This window comes from Mirounga angustirostris, unplaced genomic scaffold, assembly GCF_029215605.1.
Source record: "Mirounga angustirostris isolate CCGP_5_RB_7025 unplaced genomic scaffold, mMirAng1.0.hap1 SCAF_6, whole genome shotgun sequence".
Classification (NCBI taxonomy): domain Eukaryota; kingdom Metazoa; phylum Chordata; class Mammalia; order Carnivora; family Phocidae; genus Mirounga; species Mirounga angustirostris.
The window spans coordinates 153,686,394-153,706,004 of record NW_026991714.1 but is presented as its reverse complement, the minus strand read 5'-3'; the positions used below and the strand labels follow the sequence as shown (position 1 = coordinate 153,706,004).

General features: G+C 60.0%; 1 protein-coding gene across 2 annotated transcripts in view; it reads right to left on the bottom strand.

Moving 5' to 3' along the window:
* Nucleotides 1-639: 639 nt before the first annotated feature.
* The window catches only part of JAKMIP3 (Janus kinase and microtubule interacting protein 3), a 68,371-nt gene continuing 49,399 nt past the window's right edge, over nt 640-19,611 (bottom strand). Inside the window, exons 12-23 of one of the 2 annotated variants that reach the window (XM_064595478.1) lie at nt 19,045-19,128; nt 17,589-17,651; nt 15,435-15,533; nt 14,819-14,917; nt 14,674-14,733; nt 10,052-10,117; nt 9,316-9,384; nt 9,153-9,230; nt 5,312-5,515; nt 3,295-3,360; nt 862-1,465; nt 640-729 (exon numbers count right to left, since the gene is read on the bottom strand). In XM_064595478.1, coding sequence (XP_064451548.1) covers nt 1,040-1,465; nt 3,295-3,360; nt 5,312-5,515; nt 9,153-9,230; nt 9,316-9,384; nt 10,052-10,117; nt 14,674-14,733; nt 14,819-14,917; nt 15,435-15,533; nt 17,589-17,651; nt 19,045-19,128 — 1,314 coding nt within the window. In that variant the 3' untranslated portion in view covers nt 640-729; nt 862-1,039. The remainder of the gene's footprint in view (nt 730-861; nt 1,466-3,294; nt 3,361-5,311; nt 5,516-9,152; nt 9,231-9,315; nt 9,385-10,051; nt 10,118-14,673; nt 14,734-14,818; nt 14,918-15,434; nt 15,534-17,588; nt 17,652-19,044; nt 19,129-19,611) is intronic. The other variant, XM_064595479.1, reaches the window with a different exon arrangement.

The window sequence follows — 19,611 nt, the reverse complement described above, 5'->3', positions numbered from 1 at the left end:
TCCCGCTCACTCCCACCGTGTTCCTCCGTGTGGTTCAGGGTGGCCTGGAAGGCGAGGTTGATGTCACGGTGCGTGCGGCCCCCACACGAGCGCCCAAGGCAACAGCATCTTAAAACCAGGCGAGGGTGTGCCGGCCAGAGGTGCACAGGACCCCAAGTGGGCGAGTCCTCACGGGCCACCTGAGGGGTCGGGGAAGCCGTCCTCGGAACATCCCCCACGACCCATCTGGGCTTCCCTGAATGAGGATCACCTCTGTGGTCACAGGCTTCGCTGTGTCCTTTTATGGGCTGCCTGTGTTCTTCCTGATCGGTTCATCCGAGATGTGTGTTGCGCGATTGAGGGGCCATGAGGTGGGAGTGTAGGGCTATGGATGCTCCTGCACAGAAGCAGCTCTTTGCACCTGCTCAGCAGGGAACTTGTGCATCCCTGTCACCGGGATCAGGAGGCTGCGTCCCAAGGAGGGACCCCAGGGTCCAGCAGCCAAGACCAGGCCTCTTCCAGAGGAGCCCCAGTCAAAAACTAGTTCTAATTCTGGCTCATCAGAGTGGGCAGTTGCCCGCTCAGTGGTGCTCAAAGCCCCCCTTTCTCCCTCTTCCTCGACGGGATGGGGTCCCCAGAGACCAGATCCTCTTGGGGCTTCAGGGACCGGATGGGGCATCTTGTTTTGCCGCCCAGGCACCCACTGCTCTCTGGTCCAGCTGGAGGAAAGGGGTCTGGCTCCTCTGGAGACTGGAAGAAATGAGATTCAGGACACAGGTCAGGGAGGCTTCTCGGGAGAGGAAGGGGCTGGAGGGAGGGGGCGGGGGTGGGGCCAGGGAGAGGGAGAGGATGCTGCTGCCCCGAGGGGAGCCTCCTACACACCCTCGGAAGGGCGGGGCACGGGCTGAGCAGGATGGCGAGGCCAGCGCTGCTGGTCCTCTCATCTTATGTCGGAAGGAAGCAGTGGTCAGGCCTTTGCATGTGGCCCTGGTCTAAAGCCTCAGTAATGGCACCACGGCTGAGCATGACTGGTTTCACGTCTGTGAATGAGACCCGCGTATCACGGAAGCCCGGCACTTCTGGGCGAGTCTGCAGTGTAAGCCCAGCTTGTCCTCCGCGCCAGTGGAAAAGGACAAGAACGCGAGAGGACCGCGCTCTCCAGCGCTGCTTCCTGCCGAGGCCACAGAAGCAGGGAAGCGGAGCGCGTGCGCGACTCCCGCCAGGTAGGCGCACCTGGGGGTTCCTCCGCTCCTTCCCGCTCAAGAGGGGCAAGCCCCCTCAAGCCCTCTGACCGGCCCCTGAATCCTGGCCCTGGATTTGGAACAGCCCTCTGGACACGCCTTGGGCTTCCGACAGCACGCGGGCAGCTCGAGTGCGGGGAGCCCCCGCTGGCCCCTGGGGGGCGGGCGGGACCCTGGCCAGAGGGCGCCAGCGATGAAATACTCACCGTGTGGGGGCCGGGCGAGCTATGACCACAGAATGAAAGCTAAGGAGAAAAATAAGAACAAAAATAGAAACTGAAAAGGGACGGGGAGGGCAGAGACATGGAGGGAAGAGAGAGAAAAAGAGTTTGTACAGCTCTGGCAAGAAAGGACGTGGCCGCAGACACAACGAGACGCGCCTCCACCAGGCTCGGGCGTGGACGAGGCGCACGCGTGCCCCCTGGGGCGTGAGGACAGCGCTGCCCCCGCACCCACACTCATGCGCGTCCGCCCGCCGCCTCTGCACCCTCTGTGGAGCTGATGCTCACGACCCTCGCGGCCGGAGAGTGAGGATGGGGTCTTGTGCAAGGACATTCCGAGGGCGGGCAAACCCAGAGCCCCGACAAGGCGTCGGTCCCGGCCCCACAGTAGGTGGTAAAGAGCCAGCAGCCTGGGGCGCCTGGGTGGCTCAGTTGGTTAAGCGACTGCCTTCGGCTCAGGTCATGATCCTGGAGTCCCGGGATCGAGTCCCACATCGGGGTCCCTGCTCAGCAGGGAGTCTGCTTCTCCCTCTGACCCTCCTCCCTCTCACGCTCTCTGTCTCTCATTCTCTCTCTCAAATAAATAAATAAAATCTTAAAAAAGAAAAAAGAGCCAGCAGCCTGCACAGATGCCACACGGAAGCCTCCCGTGGCATCGGGGGGGGGGGGCGGCGGCAGGGGGGGGGTGCAGCCAACTCGGCAGTGGCACAGCCATGGTAATTCACACCCGGCGGTTAAAAGCCAGGTGCTTCATACGCACAAGGCTCTCCCGTGAAGATGCAAAGGGAAACAGACGTTTATTTGCGGGGGAGAGACGGCCGCCGCACGGTGAGGCTGGACCCTGAGCACAGCGCCCCTGCCCCTCCGGCCTGTTCCCCCGGGTCAGCGTCCACACGGCAGCAAATCTTATTTGCCGGAACGCCTCCCTGCTTCCCACACTGCGTGGTTCTAGGGGCTGCTCATGGGCGCTCAGGGCATGATGACCGCTGGGCAGATGACAGTAAAGGGTCCAGGGAAGGGGCAGGTGTCACTGAGGAGCAGGGGTGGGTGGGGTGTGGCAGGCGGCCACTGGGAGGGACCACTCTCTCCTGCGGCCTCTTCCTGGGAAGGAGGCCGTGCTGCCTGCGGGGCTCCGGAGCCAGCAGCAGCCTCCTGCTCTTTCCAGAAGAGACAAGGCTGGGAGGTGGCCCCACTGGCCGCTTCACCCAGCACCCAGTGGGGAGCTGGTCATTTGGCGAGATCCACCCCAAGAACCGAACAACAGCGTGACCACAGAGATATGAAAACATCCCTAAATCACAGAGAAAGAATGGCCCCCAAACTAAGCAAACCCCACAGGAAGAGTGTTCCCTCTGGGCACACTGGGCATGTCGATTTAGGGAGGGCCTAATTGGGCTGAATGGACAGAACCCCTGTGACTCCACGCCTGGCAGGGCTGGGGGTCTGGGAAAAGAAGCAGCTGGTCCGCCCCAGGCCCCAAACTTACTGCACGCCAGCACCTGAGTATCCTAACCCCAAAGCAGGTGCATTAAGGCCCAGAAACCAGAGACTGGTGTTGGACAGACGACCTGCTTTCAAGAGGAAAATCTGGCCTTTCTGGAACTTAACTTTTAGACCAACCGCTTGGTGAACGTGGAGGAATCCTATACGTCAGCACGATCACCAGCCCTACAAGGACTCTAGGTCGACGGCCCAGTTCCCACTGCTACAGCCAGGGAAACTGAGTCTGGGAGAGACGCAGCCCCCGTGAGGCGGCTCGGTTTCCTGTTCACCATCGCCCCACGCCCCAGAGCGTGCTAACCGGCACAACTTCCCGTGAACAAAACAGACCCCAAAATGCACACGTATGTTACCTTTTCCTCCAGTTCCTTTATTTGCCTCTTCTGACCTTCTATTCTTTCTTCTAACTCTTTAATTCTCTGCAATGTTAAAGGAGGAAAATCTTCACTCATCAGAATATTTGGGAACCAAGGTGTTTGTTCATTTATGTGTTGGACGAGTCACAGAGCCACTGCCAGCTGGCACCGGGAGCGAGTCACCGGGAGCCTGGCTGTCCTCTCTCTGCGACTGCTCACCGCTCGGCAGCCATGGCCGAGCAGGGTGGCAGCTTGCCTCGCCTCGGTTTCCCTGGCGGACACAGCCTTCCTCATTCGTCCGCTCTGCTCCTCCCGCCCCTACAACTTCAGATCATAAACCGTGTGCTGGAAACCCCAGGAATTGATTCACACCCTTCCCAGATGTCACCAGCAGCAGCGTGAAGGGCCGCCACAAGTCACGAAGCTGTCCCAGGAAGGACTCCCTTGTGAAGGTGAGCCCGTGCTTGAAGTGTTCACGTTGGTAGACCAGGCCCATGAGATGCAAATTTGCACATCCTCGCTGGACCTGGATGCCTGGACCCTAGAAGCAGCCGAGCTCTGGCCACAGCCTGTCTGATGGGAAAGACGGGCCCACAGGTGTGGTCCTCACACTGACCACCCTGAATCTCGCAGCGAGTGTCCTGGCAGCTGACTGATGCTCTGGTCAGACGTTACCCAAACATTCACAGTAAAGCCTGGGTCACTAATTTACCTGACTTTGCAAGTGGAGCCTTTGTATTTGGGGTGTTCTGAACACAGAACGCATCCGTAAAGGCCCCTTCCGGGCCCCACAGGCACCCACGGGAACAGAGGCTGTCTAATGTCCGGGTCCCTCACCTGCTGCTAGAAGTGAACCAGCTGGATTAGCCTGAGGTCCTAAAGTGCCCAAGGTCAAGAGAAGGCCAGGGGCTGCTCCCCAGCCCACGAGCTGCCCAGACCACACCTTCACCACGTCCTTACAGTTGAAAGGGAGGCATCTTAGAGACCTCGCAGTCAGGAGACCCAAGAGAGGGCATGTGCCACCCAGAGGCTGGTCTGATGGGGCAGGTAGTGTGGCACAAGGGCCTGCCGTGGGAGGGTGTGGCCACCGGAGATGTGACTACCACGGGAGGGTGTGGCCGTGGGGCTCCTCGGATGAAGCGCCTGGCCCCCTCTTTGCCCCCCCACCCCCTGGCGCACCTGCTGTGCCAGCTGCAGCCCCCTCTTCAGCCCCCCGCTGGCCCCCCCATGCACCTGCTGTGCCAGCTGCAGCCCCCTCTTCAGCCCCCCTGCTGGCCCCCCCATGGACCTGCTATGCCGGCTGCAGCCCCCTCTTCAGCCCCCCCGCTGGCCCCCCCGTGCACCTGCTATGCCGGCTGCAGCCCCCTCTTCAGGCCCCCCGCTGGCCCCCCCGTGCACCTGCTGTGCCGGCTGCAGCCCCCTCTTCAGCCCCCCCGCTGGCCCCCCCGTGCACCTGCTGTGCCGGCTGCAGCCCCCTCTTCAGCCCCCCCGCTGGCCCCCCCGTGCACCTGCTGTGCCGGCTGCAGCCCCCTCTTCAGCCCCCCGCTGGCCCCCCCCGTGCACCTGCTGTGCCGGCTGCAGCCCCCTCTTCAGCCCCCCGCTGGCCCCCCCCCGTGCACCTGCTGTGCCGGCTGCAGCCCCCTCTTCAGCCCCCCGCTGGCCCCCCCCGTGCACCTGCTGTGCCGGCTGCAGCCCCCTCTTCAGCCCCCCCGCTGACCCCCCCGTGCACCTGCTGTGCCGGCTGCAGCCCCTCTTCAGCCCCCCCGCTGACCCGCCCGTGCACCTGCTGTGCCGGCTGCAGCCCCCTCTTCAGCCCCCCCGCTGACCCGCCCGTGCACCTGCTGTGCCAGCTGCAGCCCCCTCTTCAGCCCCCCCACTGGCCCCCCCGTGCACCTGCTGTGCCAGCTGCAGCCCCCTCTTCAGCCCCCCCGGCTGACCCCCCCATGCACCTGCTGTGCCAGCTGCAGCCCCCTCTTTGGCTGCCCCTGGCTGACCGCCCCCCCCCCCAGCGCACCTGCTGTGCCAGCTGCAGCAGCTCCATGCGCTCCCGTAGGATCTGGGCATCCCGCTCCCGCAGCTCGCTCATGACCTGGCGCTTCCACTGCTCCACGGCCACCTTGAGCTTCTCGCGCTCCTCCTCTGACAGGATCTCGGCCACTTTGGCCCCGGCCTCCTGCTGCAGGGCGTCGTACAGCATGGCCTCCAGCTCCAGGATGTGCTGGGGCGGGAGGGGACACGTTAGTCTGGTCTGCTGGTCAAAGGGAGCCCCGTGATCCCTGGGGTGGCAGCACCTCCAAGCCACCCCACAGAGGGGCCTGTTTCCTCCTCGACCAGCTTATGTGACCTGTAGAGTGGAAACCCAGTGCAGGAGTCGTTATGACAAGAGCATTCACTTCTACACGGGTTTTGACGTGTGCAATAAAACTTTGGAGGTAGAGTCTTAGCTCCCGCTAATGTCTGGAAAACGGGTAAGCAGATATTCGAGACCAGACTAGGGGGAGAGCTCTGAGGGAGCCCGAGGACCGGACACTGAGGTAAGGCCTCTTCCTTGGCTCATGGCCTTCCTCAAACCCTAGGTTTATGAGCCCCAAAGAAGGAAGAAGGGCAGCGCTCACAGGGGTTTGTCTGATGTAAGGACAGAAGTGGGGGAGGTCCTTGACTTTCAGCCTCTCCCTGGGGAGGCCGGGCCACTCTGTGGTCCTCAGTGCCTGGGTCAGTCATGTCCCCAAGAGATACGTTCAGGTCCTGATCCCTGGAGCTCATGAATGTGGCCTTATTTGGAACTAGGGTCTCTGCAGCTGTCCTCGCGTTAGGATGGAATCATACTGGATGCAGGAGGCATCCAGCGATCCAGCGGCTCATGTCCTTACAAGGAGAGGGGGCTTGGAGGCAGTCACAGAGGCCATGGGGGGGAAGCCATGTGAAGAGCAGGCAGAGGCTGGGGGACACCTGGAGCCCCCAGGAGCTGGAGGAGGCAGGAAGGACCCTCACTGGGGCCTCAGAGGGAGCGCGTCCCTGCTGACACCTGGTTTCAGCCTGGCCTGCTGGGCTCTGGGTGCCCCTTTCTCTCAGCTGCTCCCTGCTGCCTCGGACATGGCTTCACCTTCGGGGGCCACCAGGCCCCATTTGCCTGCTGTGCTCACCTCCCGGCTTCATCGCCTCCACTCTGCAGATGATGAGTCCTGAGAACGCCTGCTCCCTGTGCCTGGTGTGCCCTGCCCAGCCCAGGTTCAGACCCCACCCCCGCAGAGCTGTCCAGTGCCCACCCCTCCTTGAGGCAACTGCTCTGTTGGCCCCAGGTCAGGAGATAAGTGGGCTCGTGCAATGTGCACGCGGTCCCGCTGGGGACAGTGGGGTCCAGACCCTGCAGGGGGCTCCAGGGTTCAGGCTTCACCCCACTCCTGAGGGCTCGGACACAGAGAACCCCTCATGCCGCTGGTCCCCAAACACGTGCTGCCCCACAGCTAGGGGCCACGGTGCTCACCACAGATCTCAGGGGAATGACCCGTGGTCCCCTAGATCCCCCCACGAGAACACCCAAGAGAAGCCGAGAAGCTGACCAGCTGAGTGCGAGCCAGGCCCTGGGACCCCCAGGCCGGGGCTGAAGCCGAGGCTGATGTGGGAGAAGGCTGAACAGGGGCCACGGGCCTGGCAGGGCCAAGGAGAGAGCCGCGTAGGGCATGGGGCTCACCCCTCTGCCGCCTTCCAGAAATCCAGCGCCAACCAATGCAAAGTGACCCCTTTGCGGCAACTCAGCAGACAAAATGCATACCTTGTTATAAATTCCTAAGGACTTACCAATTGGATCCGGAATACTTTTAAAGCTTTTTCCTCCAGAGATTTTCCTGATGCAATCTTTGAAAAAACCAAATTCCTAAACTACAGAAATGTAACCTCTTCAGAAATGAAGGGTCTTTTCTTCAGGCAAAATGATTATGAAAAGTCCTTTCAGCTTTAGTAGACATTTTAGGGAATAAAAACAAATCCTTTGGACCTCACATTTTATTGTTCTTGACAGCCACAAAATAAACTGTCCCCAGCTGTCCCCAGCAGCTCACACTCCCCATCAGCCACTTCTTAGAGCACAGGCGCTTAGGCGGTTAAGATAAGCTCAAGCATTTAAAAATAAATAAGATGCAGTTGGGGGGTGTGGGGGGTGCTTAGCACTGGCACCTCAAAGGCTTCGCACAAAGCTGCAAACAAGAGAGGTGCGGTGACCTTCTCCCCCTACCTGAGCACCAGCCACGGGCCCCCTGCAGGGTACCAGCAACTTCCCGAGAGCGGCCACCATGCAGCAGGGACCATCGTTTCCCCTTCGAAACCCCCACCATCACCTTGAGTCCACAGAGCAGGGAGGGTGTGAAGCCGGGGCAGGGGTCCACAGCCCTGCAGCCCCCCGAGGGCTCCCTGCTCTCTGGGATGCAGGTGCACGCGTGTGTGATATTCAGCCCTCTCTGACGCCCCGCACACTGATCCGTCTTTTCAACACTGTTGCCACATATTTCTGAGCTGTATCCTGAGGAATGCCCAGGGCCTAGGGGTTAGGGGTGAGCTGTCCCCTCCATGCACGTGTCTGGGATGCAGCGGTGGGGGGCTCAGGGCTGTCCAGCTGCCCCCCAAATACTGCGAGCATCCTTCCCACCCAACACTGTGGACTGGAAACAGGGATCTTGGCCCATATTTCTGGGAAGGTCCATCAGTGCCCGTTCGGCTCTCCAAGGCCACTGCCCTCCACCACCTCCTCTATGGCCGCCCCCACTGGTGGTGAGTGGGCCACCGGCACCTCCACCGTCACCCAGGAGAGGAAGCCCACCCTCAGCTTGGGCAGAAGCTCTGCCCTGCCCCACGGGGCCCTGATGGGGTTAACGGAAACATCACGCTGTCAGCTTCCAGGCTGGGCAGGACCTGCTGGTGCCCTATGTGCTCTCCGCACAACTACCTCGCTCTCCTAACACTCCAGAAGGCGGGCACTCAGACCTCTACTTACCATGCGGGATGTCCCTGGCCTCAGGCATCCTGCTAGGGGGAGGGTCCATTCCCAACCCCTCACCTCACAAGGGCCCCTGGACAGCTTTCCCTGAGCTGGCGCCATGACTCACTCTGAGTCTAAGGACTGGCAGTCCAGGCGGACACAATGGCAGGCCTGGAAGCACCGTGCCGGGAGGTGGCATGGACTCAGGGTGTAACTGACTGCCGGGAAGAAGTGTGGGCGTCCCACCTCCAGGAAGCCCCCCATGCTGCGCCTCGCCTTGGCTGGACTAATCTGAGCAGCAAGGATGCGGTACCCGATCCGGATTCACCTCTTGAAACAAAGCAGCCCGAAGCTCCAGAGATTTCTCCTTGTCAAACTAGGGTCAGTGAGGACTGCGTCACCGTGGTGGAGACATGTCCACAAGGACTCCCAATCTCCGTGTTAACCCCAAGTGGGGACCCCCAGGTTTATCAGCGGGGGCAAGTGCTCCCCACGGCCAGGCAGATGTGCGGGCAGACACAATGGGCAGACAAAACGTCCATTCCTCGGAGTAGCAGGTGCACTCTCACAGGAAGTCCCAGAGACTGTTTCTTGCAAACATTCAACCGTGCTCAATTAATTTATAAATGCGTTATGTGTCAATGAATCCCATTTTCTCAGCTCATTTTAAAACATCCATTTGAGTTCTGCATTCACGGGGTGAAGTGTTTGCTGCCGGACTAGTAAGGCATCCCTGGACCTCACTGACCAGGAGGGAGAAGTGCAGAAGCTGGTCCCACGGTGGTCATACTGGACCCAGACCCCGAGGGATACCACACAGCGTGTGAACACTTTCCCCATTTCTACCCGAAATCTGTACGCTCCTGCTGTCGGTTTCTCTTACCTTGTGAGCCTGGTCCAAGGACTGCTTCCTATAATCCAGCTCTTCATCCAGGTAGCCCTTCTGCTTACTGAACAGCTCCTGAAACACAAGAGGACCCGTGTCTCAGCCTCGGGCATCCGCCCGGTGACGCCCTGTGCAGACACAAAGCAAGACGCCCACCAACCTTCTCACTCTCCAGGTCAACCATCTTCTGATGCAGGGCGGACTCTGTCTCTTCGATCTGCTGGAGCCACTGGACACAAACCGAAAGAGCAGGTGATAGTGACCTTTCGGATGGCCACACAGGCACCAAACTGAGAGTGGGGACTGGGTTGGCACTGTGAGCCCCGGGTGCCCAGCGTCCAGACAGCCCCACGTGGTGTCCAGGAAGTCTGTCCCCCACTTCCCCAGGGAGAGAAGGGTCATGAGCAGGGGTTTGGCAGGGACAGGTGCACCTGAGCGCTCAGCCAGCAGAGGTCCTCCCTCAGTCCCATCCCCTGCACCCCTGCTTGCCGGGACTCCCTCTCCCCTTCCCGCTGGAGGACTCCCAGGCAGGCTCTGGCTGTGGGGTGGGGGCCAGGGACGGGCTGCAGGTAAGGAGCCCAGGTGGGCTGGGCAGCCCCCAGGGGAGGGTCCTGGTGAGGTGAACAGAAAGCCAATGGTATACAGACCCACTCCATTGCCTGGCCTTTGGAGGGGTAAACTGAGGCAGAGTTGGCCTTGAGACAAAGCCTGGCTGATCTGTTACCCGCAAACACAGGTGGTGGGTGTTGTTTGACCCCTGCGTGTGTGGGACCTCCCAGGCTGACAGGATTCATGGGCTCTCCACCCCACACCCCGGGAGCCCCTCCTCCAGGGAAGGCACCCTCTCCCAGCTGAGCCTGGCCCTGTCCCAAGAGCGGCCACACAGCTGCTGTTACCTTTTCAGCCAAGGTCAGGACTGTCCTAGCTTGTATGACGACCACTTGCTCCTCATTGGTCAGATTCTGCACCCAAAGCAGACATGGGTACAGTAAGGGGGCTGCACCAGACTGAAATAATGAGGGTGTGGGGTGGGGGGGGTGGGGAGGTGAATGGGGTGCCTGGTAGGGGGTGAATGCAGGTGTCTGGTGGGGGCATGAATGGGGTGCCTGTGGGGGGGTGAATGGGGGTGCATGGTGAGGGGGCAAATGGGGGTGCCAGGTGGGGGGAAACGAGGGGTGTCTGGTGAAGGGTCAATGAGGGATACCTTACAGGGGAATGAATGGGGTGTCAGGTGGGAGGGTGAATGGGGGTACCTGGTTGGGGGGTGAATGAGGGTGCCAGTTGGGGGGTGAATGGAGATGCCAGGTAGGGGGTGAATGGGGGGTGCCTAGTGGGGGTGAATGGAGTGCCTGGTGGGGGGTGAATGGGGGTGTCTGGTGGGGGGTGAATGCGGTGCCTGGTGAGGGGTGAATGGGGTGCCAGGTAGGGAGTGAATGGGGGGTGCCTGGTGGGGGGGTGAATGGGGCTGCATGAATTGAAACTGATGGAGAGGTGCAGGGGGCTGGGGTCACAGGTAAGGTGACTTTTACTGAAATGGCCTCCTGGGGTCTTGAATCCATTTTATTCTTGATCCCGTTGACTCTGGCGTGCTCCCTCTGTTCTACCCCCTCCCATCCTCCCAGTACTGGTGACCAGGACATTGTAAGCCGCCAGCTGAGGCAGGAGTGGTGGGGTGGGGGAGCATAAGGCAGCAGCTAGAGACATGTGTGCCTACTGTCCCTTGTGCACATCTTTCTTGAAAGCCAGCTCTCTGCATATGCAGCCTGTGTTATCAATTACTAAAACCCCACTTAGGAATGTGGGGTGAGGGCTCCCATCCCTGGCGTCTTTGCCTTTTCTCTGCATGTTGTATTCACACCTCTTCCAAGGGGCCCACCTGGGTGCTCTTCCGGCTGAGTCTGGCTTTGGGGCCCATGAGCATCCTCAGAGTCTACAAGCACTTCACTCCCTCAGACCCTGACTGCCACCTGCATCAGCACCTGGGTGGGAGCTGGGCTGTCCCCACTGCAGGGTCCAACTCGTGGGGCAGCGGGTGGGGGGTGGAGAACATGGGAATCAGAGACCAGAGCAGGGCAGAGCCTGCTGGACTACTGAGCTGGAGGACAGCCCCCTACAGCCCAGAACCTATCTGCTCAGAAGGCCCTCCATCTGGAGTGTGAGCTTCCCCAAGGGAAGGGTCCTCATCATCCCCTACCCCTATAGCAGTCAGCAAAGGTGGGCGCCAGTGACCAAACGCTGTAGGCACAGAGGCAAGCCCTGCCCTTGGGGCACAGTGCACCCTGACTCAGCACAGAGCTGGGCTGGCCAGACACTCTGCACACCTCCTGCTCCTGGGGAAGCTGGTCAGGTGCCCAGGCGCTCCCTTCTCCCAAGGCAGACAGGGACCAGGGGAGGCCGAGCAAGTGGCTTCAGGGAGAACCTACTGGGACATGGTTGCACTGGGCTGACGGGCTCACCACTGGGTGAGCAGCCTGGCATCACGATGCCCCGGCCTGGGCAGAGTGCCGTCTGCTCTACCTTCTTGGCCCCTGCTCTCCCTTCCCCAGGTGACCCATCCCTCTGCAACCCAGGGAGAGCAGTGGTGAGTGGTGCTGCCCACCAGGGAGGACGGGGGTCCACTCCACCCCTGCCACCTCTGTTCAACTCCAAGGACCCTGCCTCCTGAGCACACTGAGGTCTGGGGCTCAGGTACCCCTGTAGCCCGTTTGGAGGTCTGTGCACAGTAACCACAGCACTAGCATGAGCTGGCTGTGAAGGCAGGAGGGGCCGGGCTGTCCCTGTCACCTGCTTCATAAGCTGGGCCAGTCTGTGCTCCAGGAATGAATCTCAGGCTCCACGGGGCACCATCTGGGTCATGAGGTGCACGTGAAGTACACCCATATGCTCCACTGTGACCACTGAAGGGACGCCCTCTAGGCCCATCGGTAGGAACTGCCAAGCTTTCCCCAGGGTCCCCTGAGCGTAAAACCTGAACATGTGTCCTCCAGTCCCTGAGAGTCTCTGTCCCCATGCTCTGAGGCCACTTGATGGCTCCATGGCAGTCCTGCCCACTGATGCTCTTGAGTAGGCAGCTGTAGGGCTGGGGAGGGGCCCTGAACTGAGCTCATCCTACATCAGCTCTGGGACCCTGGGCAGGTGTCCTCTTGGGCCTCAGTTTCTCCAGCTTGAATCAGAAGGTTAACCAATATGGTCCCCATGATGGGGCCTGATAACTCAGGGCTGGACCCCTTCCCTGTATTGGCTAACGCTTCTACAACCCACAGCTCAGATGGAGCATGGGGTCCGGGGGAGGGGCAGAACCACCAGCAGAGCCTCCCTCCCCAAGTGAAGGGTGGGCAAGAGGGAAGCATCCCTGTCAACACAGGGCCCCACATGTGTCACAGCTGCTGGGAAGAACAACTAGTCCCAAGAATACGTGTGAGTACCGGGGTTTTGGTGTGTGTGAGTGAGAATGTGTGTGTTTGCATGCATTTGTTTCTCTTTTTTTCTCCTCCTACTTCATGAAGTACACTGAATTGACCAAGTGCCTGGCTCTTTCTCAAGAGCAATGACCAGGATGGGGAGCCCAAGATGTCTTAGGACTAGCTGTAGACCATACTTATTAGTATACTGTGGGAGAAAAAAAACTTCTGGGTGGTGGAATGGGGCTGCCTTCTGGCACAGTTGAGCTGCTCATTGGGCAGGGGACTCAACAAGTGCAAGATGATGGATAAAGGGCAGATGGAAGATGGATGGGTGGGTGGATGGACGGAGAATGGGTAGATGGATAATGGAGTGTGGATGGAGGATGAAGGATGGAGGATGGATGGATGGATGGAAGATGAATGGATGGAGGATGGATGGTGGATGGATGGATGGGTGGATGGAGGATGAAGGATGGAAGATAAAGGACGGATGGACAGAGGATGGAGGATGGATGGATGGTGGATGGATGGATGGATGGATGAAGATGGAAGATGGAAGATAAAGGACGGATGGACAGAGGATGGAGGATGGATGGATGGAGGATGGATGGATAGAGGATGGATGGATGGAAGATGAATGGATGGATGGAGGATGAATGGATGGATGGAGGATGGATGGATGAATGGAGGATGGAGAATGAATGGATGGAGGATGGAGAATGAATGGATGGAGGATGGATGGTTGGAAGATGAAGGATGGATGGACAGAGGATGGAGGATGGATGGATAATGGAGTGTGGATGGAGGAATGATGGATTGATGGGTGATGGAGGTTGGATGGATGGAGGATGAATGGATGGATGGAGGATGGATAGATGAATGGATGGATGGAGGATGGGTGGAGGATGGATGGAGGATGGATGGATGGAGGATGGATGGATGGATGATGAAGAATGGAAGATGAGGGATGGATGGATAATGGAGTGTGGATGGAGGAGGAAGGATGGATGGATGATGGAGGATGGATGGAGAGTGGATGCAAGATGAATGGATGGATGGTGGATGGATGGAAGATGGACAGAGGATGGATGGATGGATGATGAAGAATGAAAGATGAAGGATGGATGGACAGAGGATGGAGGATGGATGGATAATGGAGTGTAGATGGAGGATGAAGGATGGACGGATGATGGAGGATAGATGGAGGATGGAGGAATGGATGGATAGATGGATAATTGGAGAATAGAAGATGGATGTATGGATGGGGGATGGAGGGAGGGATGAAGGATGGATGGATGGAGGATAGGTGGATGGAGGATGGAGGAAGGATGAATAGATGGATAGATGGTTGGAGGGTAAAGGGTTGAGGGAGGGATGGATGGATGGAGGATGGGTAGATGGAGGATGGGTGGATGGAGGATGGATGGATGGATGGGTAAATGGAGGATAGAAGATGGATGAATGGATGGGGGATGGAGGAAGGATTAATAGATGGAATGGAGAGATGATGGTTGGAGGGTGAAAGGTGAAGGGAGGGATGGATGGATGGAGGATGAAGGAGTACAGTCACTCAGTCACTCAATCAGTATTCTTCAACGAGGTTGCTGTAGAAATTGGACCTGGGCCCTAAATAAGATTTGCAGATTATTTATGGTCTCTGCCCTTCCCCCAAAACCAAGGAAGTGGGAACCCCTAAGAGTCTGGGATATCTAAGGTACTAGAGGATCTGCAGCCCCCACCTCCATTAAGCTGTGGGAAGGCTTAGCAACTGACTGGGATTCAGAAACTGAGAACATGTGGCCAGAAGCATCATGGCTAGGAGAACTGGGTATGCACAGCAGAGGGTTCCCCATCCTGGCCAAACAGAGGCTCCGAACCCCGTGCTTCTGGGTGCGAGTTGCCACTCAGCCGGGTGCAAGAACATGAGAAAGGAGCAGGATTTCTCCCAAATTCCAGGGGCCGTACCAAGCAGCTGTGGCCTCAGGGAGGGTGCCGGCAGGCAGGGCAGCCATGGCAGACTGGCAGCGGGACTCATGGGGGTCCCTGGACCCTGGGGGACTGATGGGTTGGGGGCTGGCATGAGGAGGCATGCACAAGTCAGGAGAGCGACATACACTTACGGCGTTATCCCCCAGGATGTCCAGCTGCTTCATCAGCTCCGTGACCAGGATGTCCTGGAGGCAAAGACAGGGATACCCGGAGGTGAATGCCAGCCGGTGGGGTTGTGTGGGGTGCAGGGGTGGGGGGGCGGGGGTTTACCGTCACTCCTTCAGCTTCACAGTAGGCCTGGAGGGGGCTCTTCCCGTCTGCGAAGGGGGTGTGGTGGAAGTTGATGGCCGGAGACTTCCTCTCCCTCTCCTAGGACAGAGAGCGGGAGGCTGGGCATGGGGGCTGTGCTGGGGGCCACCCAGGGACAGGGTGGAGACACAGAGGCCAGCGAATGTGGTCTGCAGGAGGCCAAGGTCACAGGGGAGGACGGGGGCCCAGGACAGCTGCGCACAGATGGGCACCTGGTCACTGCGTGGCCCCCAGCAGCCCGCAGTGGGCTGCTTAAACGAGCAGGGAGCAAACGTCCGCTGGCTAACCACCATGGTCAGGCGTGTGGCCCCCGCTCAGCACAGCTGCCACCATCATGGCCCCTCCGGGCGGAGCCATCATTGCCCAGCCGCATGAGTCTGGAAGCAGACTCATGGCTTGTTCGTTCTGGGCTTTCGTCCGTGGCCCTTGGGCAGAGAGGTGCCTCCTTTCCAACCCACCCTCTTGGGGTCATGAGCAAGGGCCCAGGTCAGGAAGGCCAAGCGCCTCCTCCATCACAGCAGCTCTGCAGGATGGTGGCCTCTCCCCTATGCACCCCGCACCCACGCCCCCGGCACACCTCGAGTTCCAGGATCCGGAACTCCAGCAGCTCGTTTTGGTCCCTCGCATCCTGGACCTCGTGTTTTAACCGACCCTCTTCTATTTCCATTTGTTTAATCTGTCAAATAAAAGGCAGATGACACACTGAGGTCACGTGAGGTCCACTCCTGGCTTTCCCGACAGCTTCTGGCTATCTGTGGGGCTGGCTGACCTGCCCCAGCGCCCAGAGCCCTCACTCCAGCTGGAGTTGGCTCACCGTGGGGGGGTGGGGGGGAGGATGCAGGGGCAGATGCAAGGGGTGAGGAACCATGGATGCCCCCAGAGTGGCCCTGAGCCCAGCCCAGCCGTCTGAGCAGAGATGGGGAAGAGAAGGGGCCCATCAAGGGAAGAGCCGCTAAGATGTCCCCATGCGGCCCCTGCCGTCGCCAGGACAGGGCTCCTTCAAGCACAGGCTGGCCCAGAACCCGAAGGTGCATTGCTGTCCGATGGAGGGGCCATGGGCCACAGCTGCCGGGCCCCCTCCAGAGCTGACCTTACTAATTACAGGATTGTTCAAGCAGAATCAGGAACAAGTCAACCTGACGTTTGAGGCCCGCACCTTCCAAAGGGTGAGAGCAATGCATCCTGGGGCAAGCGGCCTTGGGAGGACAGGGAAGGGTTGCCAGAGGGTGTCCACTGGGCCAGATGGCCTGGCCCATCCCCCCTGAACTGAATGTGGGGAGCTGAATGCCCCGCTGGGATGCTCAGGGGTGGGTGGAGATGGATCCAGGGGCTCAACATCCTGCAAGGTGCTGTCGGGGTGGGCTCCTTCCACAGTGCCCGGCGTCAGGCTGCGCAGCCAAGGCCGTGGGCAGCCCCTACCATGAACATGACCCCGTGTACATGGTAGCCAGAGGAAAGCAAAGGTTTAAAGTGTGCACCCGTGTGTGCAAGCATCCATGAACATCTCTGTGTGCACGTGCGTGTTTAAATGTGAGTGTTTAAGAGTGCACAGAGTGCTTAAGTGTGCATGCAAGTGTATAAAGAGTATGTGTGCACATAAGCATTTATATGTAGACATATTTTTGTGCACACAGAAGCGTTTATGTGCATGTGTTATATGTACAAGTGAGCACTTAAGTGTGCACGTGAACCTTATGTGTGCACACAAGCATTTCCATGCACACAGGTGTGTACATGTGCATGAGAACACCACAAACACAGCTGCCGTGATTTAAGACACATATATGGACAGTCCGCAGGAAACGTGGGCGTCACGCACGATTCAAGCCCTAACAGCACCAAAGCAGGGCCCCGTGTGGGACTGGACCGTGGCCCACGGGCTTGGTTTGGAGGCTGCTGGTCTGCGCAGAGCACGGTCACGGTGGCACCCCTAAGGCTCGTGAGGACACGCTGGCCTGGCTCTTCTCTAGAAGGGCTGTGGCTGCCCGGGCGAGTGCCTCTGCCCCTGCCCGTCCTCGGCCCAGGACGAGGCCCGCGGCTGGTGGGGAAGGGCCGCACGCAGCACCCTCACCGGGCAAGATGATGGCGCTGGTGGCCTTTCTGCCTCTGAACCGTAGCCCCCGCTCCCGCCCTGGTCTGAGCACCCCGCTCCAGCGGCTCTGGGGTGCCGCCCACTGGGGACCGTCCCAAGCAGCACAGATGTCCTCTGACGAGCCCTGCACAGTGCTCGGCCCTCCGTGCTGTGGGCCCCGAGAACAGGCTGACTTAGGGAGCTCGTGTGTAGAACGGGCATCTCACCTGCAGGGAGAAGGGCAAGTGAGGCGGGTCCGGGCAGGAGCTCGGGCCGCTAACAGGAACGGGCCAGCGGGCACCGTGTTTTCTGGCCCATCACATAAAATCTTCCAGCCCACAGAGCCCCAGCCCGGGGGTGGGCTGCAGGGACAACAGCGTTTTGGGGCTTCCTGTTAACCGGAAGCCAGGGAAGCCCATGGATGCATTGCACTCACCCTTTGGAAGGTGCGGGCCTCACACGTCGGGTTGACTTGTTTCTGATTCTGTTTGAACAACCTCGTAACTAGTAAGGTCAGCTCTGGAGGGGGCCCGGCAGCTGTGGCCCACGGCCCCTCCACCGGGCACACTCACAGCTGCTGGGCGGACCCAGCTCCATGGACCCTCCAAGGACCTCTCCCCAGAAGACAGTTCCCGGGAGCGCGGCAGGTGGGGGCACTACCTTCTCTACAAGCTCTTGGTTCCTTCGATACAGCGCTTGCTTCTCTTCAATCCACTTCATGTCCTTGAAAACGGAATTAAATTAGAGAAATAAATACACCCCAGGATTAAGGCAAAGCCAGCATTTAAATCACAATTCAGCAGAACGGACTCAACACCCAGCTTCCGCAGCTGCCGCCTGCCCACCATTCCTGTCATGCAGTGAATGAAAGCCTACGATCCCCCGTAGTTGCCGGGGGGCCTGGACGGAGAGCAGACACCTTGCGCCACCACGTGGCCAGCACTCCCGGACCACGCCAGCCCACACCAGGCACCAGTGGCACGTGGAGCCATGTGGGTGTCACGGGTCCAAGGACCTTGACACGGAGCCAACAGGAGCCTGGTCGCTCGGGGGGTGTCCTGTGCATTCACACTCAGACATACGGATGGAGGCCAGCTTTTGTGCTCTGGGGAGAGACGTGTGTGGACCCCCGGCCGACCCGGTCCCATGATCAGGTGTCTCCAAAAGCCCAGACGCTCCCTTCTCCAGCAGCATCCTCAGTAAGGGGTTGGGAGGAACTCCCACTGCCCCTCACAGTCCACTTGCTTCCAGGTTCTTCCCCGCAAAGTCATCTGGGAAGTGTGAAGGTTCACGGCTGCAGAAGAAAGGCAGCCGCGTCCTCCTGTCCGTCCTCCTCCGGCTCGCGTCCCAGCTAACCCGCCACTGCAGTTCTCCAGCACAGAGGGCGTGGGGCCCAGGCATCCCACTCAAAGGTCCAGGCAGGGTCCGCGAAGGCCGCGCACAGCACAGCTCCTGAGCACCATTCCCGTTGCCTGAGCACACGGGGCCCCGGGGGAGGGGTGGTGGCCCCGATGGGGTGCAAGCCAGTCCGGCGGGCTTCAGGTAAACGGCTACAGGTGCCCAGCACAGACTCTGGGGCCGCGCACGCTCAGGCAGGGGCGTGGACAACATGACCCTGTGCCGCTCAGGTCCTCCTCTCTTCCATCCCACCGTCCACTCAGAGGCGAACACGTCGAGGGCCACCGTGGGTCTGCGCTGGCTTGATGGCGAGCCAGGCGCTTTCCCATGCAGCCTGGGGGTGGACCCTCCCAGCCCTACACAGACATCCTCCTGCCTCATCTTGGGTCCACCTGGAAGTGCGCCGTCCAGCAGGTCAGAGGCTCATGGCCACGGGCAATGGACGCTTGCCCCCAGGATTTGAAGAGCCCAGAGGTGGCGATGGGCACAGAGGTGAGGGAGTGACCAGCGGTCTCCAGGGGCAGCCCTGGCCCTGAGCTGGGGGGAGAGAGGGTCTGCCCAGGTGCCCCCGTCAAGCCGTGCTGTGCCCTTCTTCTGATACATGCTCCCCTCAGTGTCTGGATTTCTTAGTGGGGCGCCAGTCTGCCGGGCTGGACCGTCCGCGCCCCTCGGGCACCCTCCGTGTTGGTGGGGCACCCGGCTCCCGCTCGAGCCTCACCTGCCCCTGCTCAGCCAGGGTCTGCTCCAGGTCTTCTATCCGCGTCTGGGCTCTCTGCACCTCTGCTTGCAGCTGCTCGCGGGTCTGTAGGATGGGAGGAGGGATACATCAAACTTTCTCTCGCAGCCAGGACACGCCCGCAGGGATGGAGGCTTTGGCGGGCCTCAGCCTCCGCTAAGGGAGAGGACACGGTCCTCGATTTTGCAGGGAGGCTCCATGAGTCTAAGGCTCACTTAGACTAGGGGGACGCCCTACAGACTCATTCTGAGGGACTGTTAGGGGAAATGTCTATCAACAGGATGAAACAGCTGGTGAGGGCAGTGGAGCGCTGCGGGGCACTGGCCACTGGGGGGCTTGTTCCGGGCTCTGGCTGACACGGAGGATGGAGGATGGAGCACGGAGGACGCACGGACCGGTTGCATGCGGGCTCGGCCATCGGCCATCGGCCCTTCCCGTCCTGCACTGGCGCCCTCCGCCGGTCCCGGATCACCTTGCTCCACATTCTGCGTGCACTTGACTCCCCCCGCCCCCCCCCCAGTGCCCCTGCAGAAGCCCACCCTCAGTGCC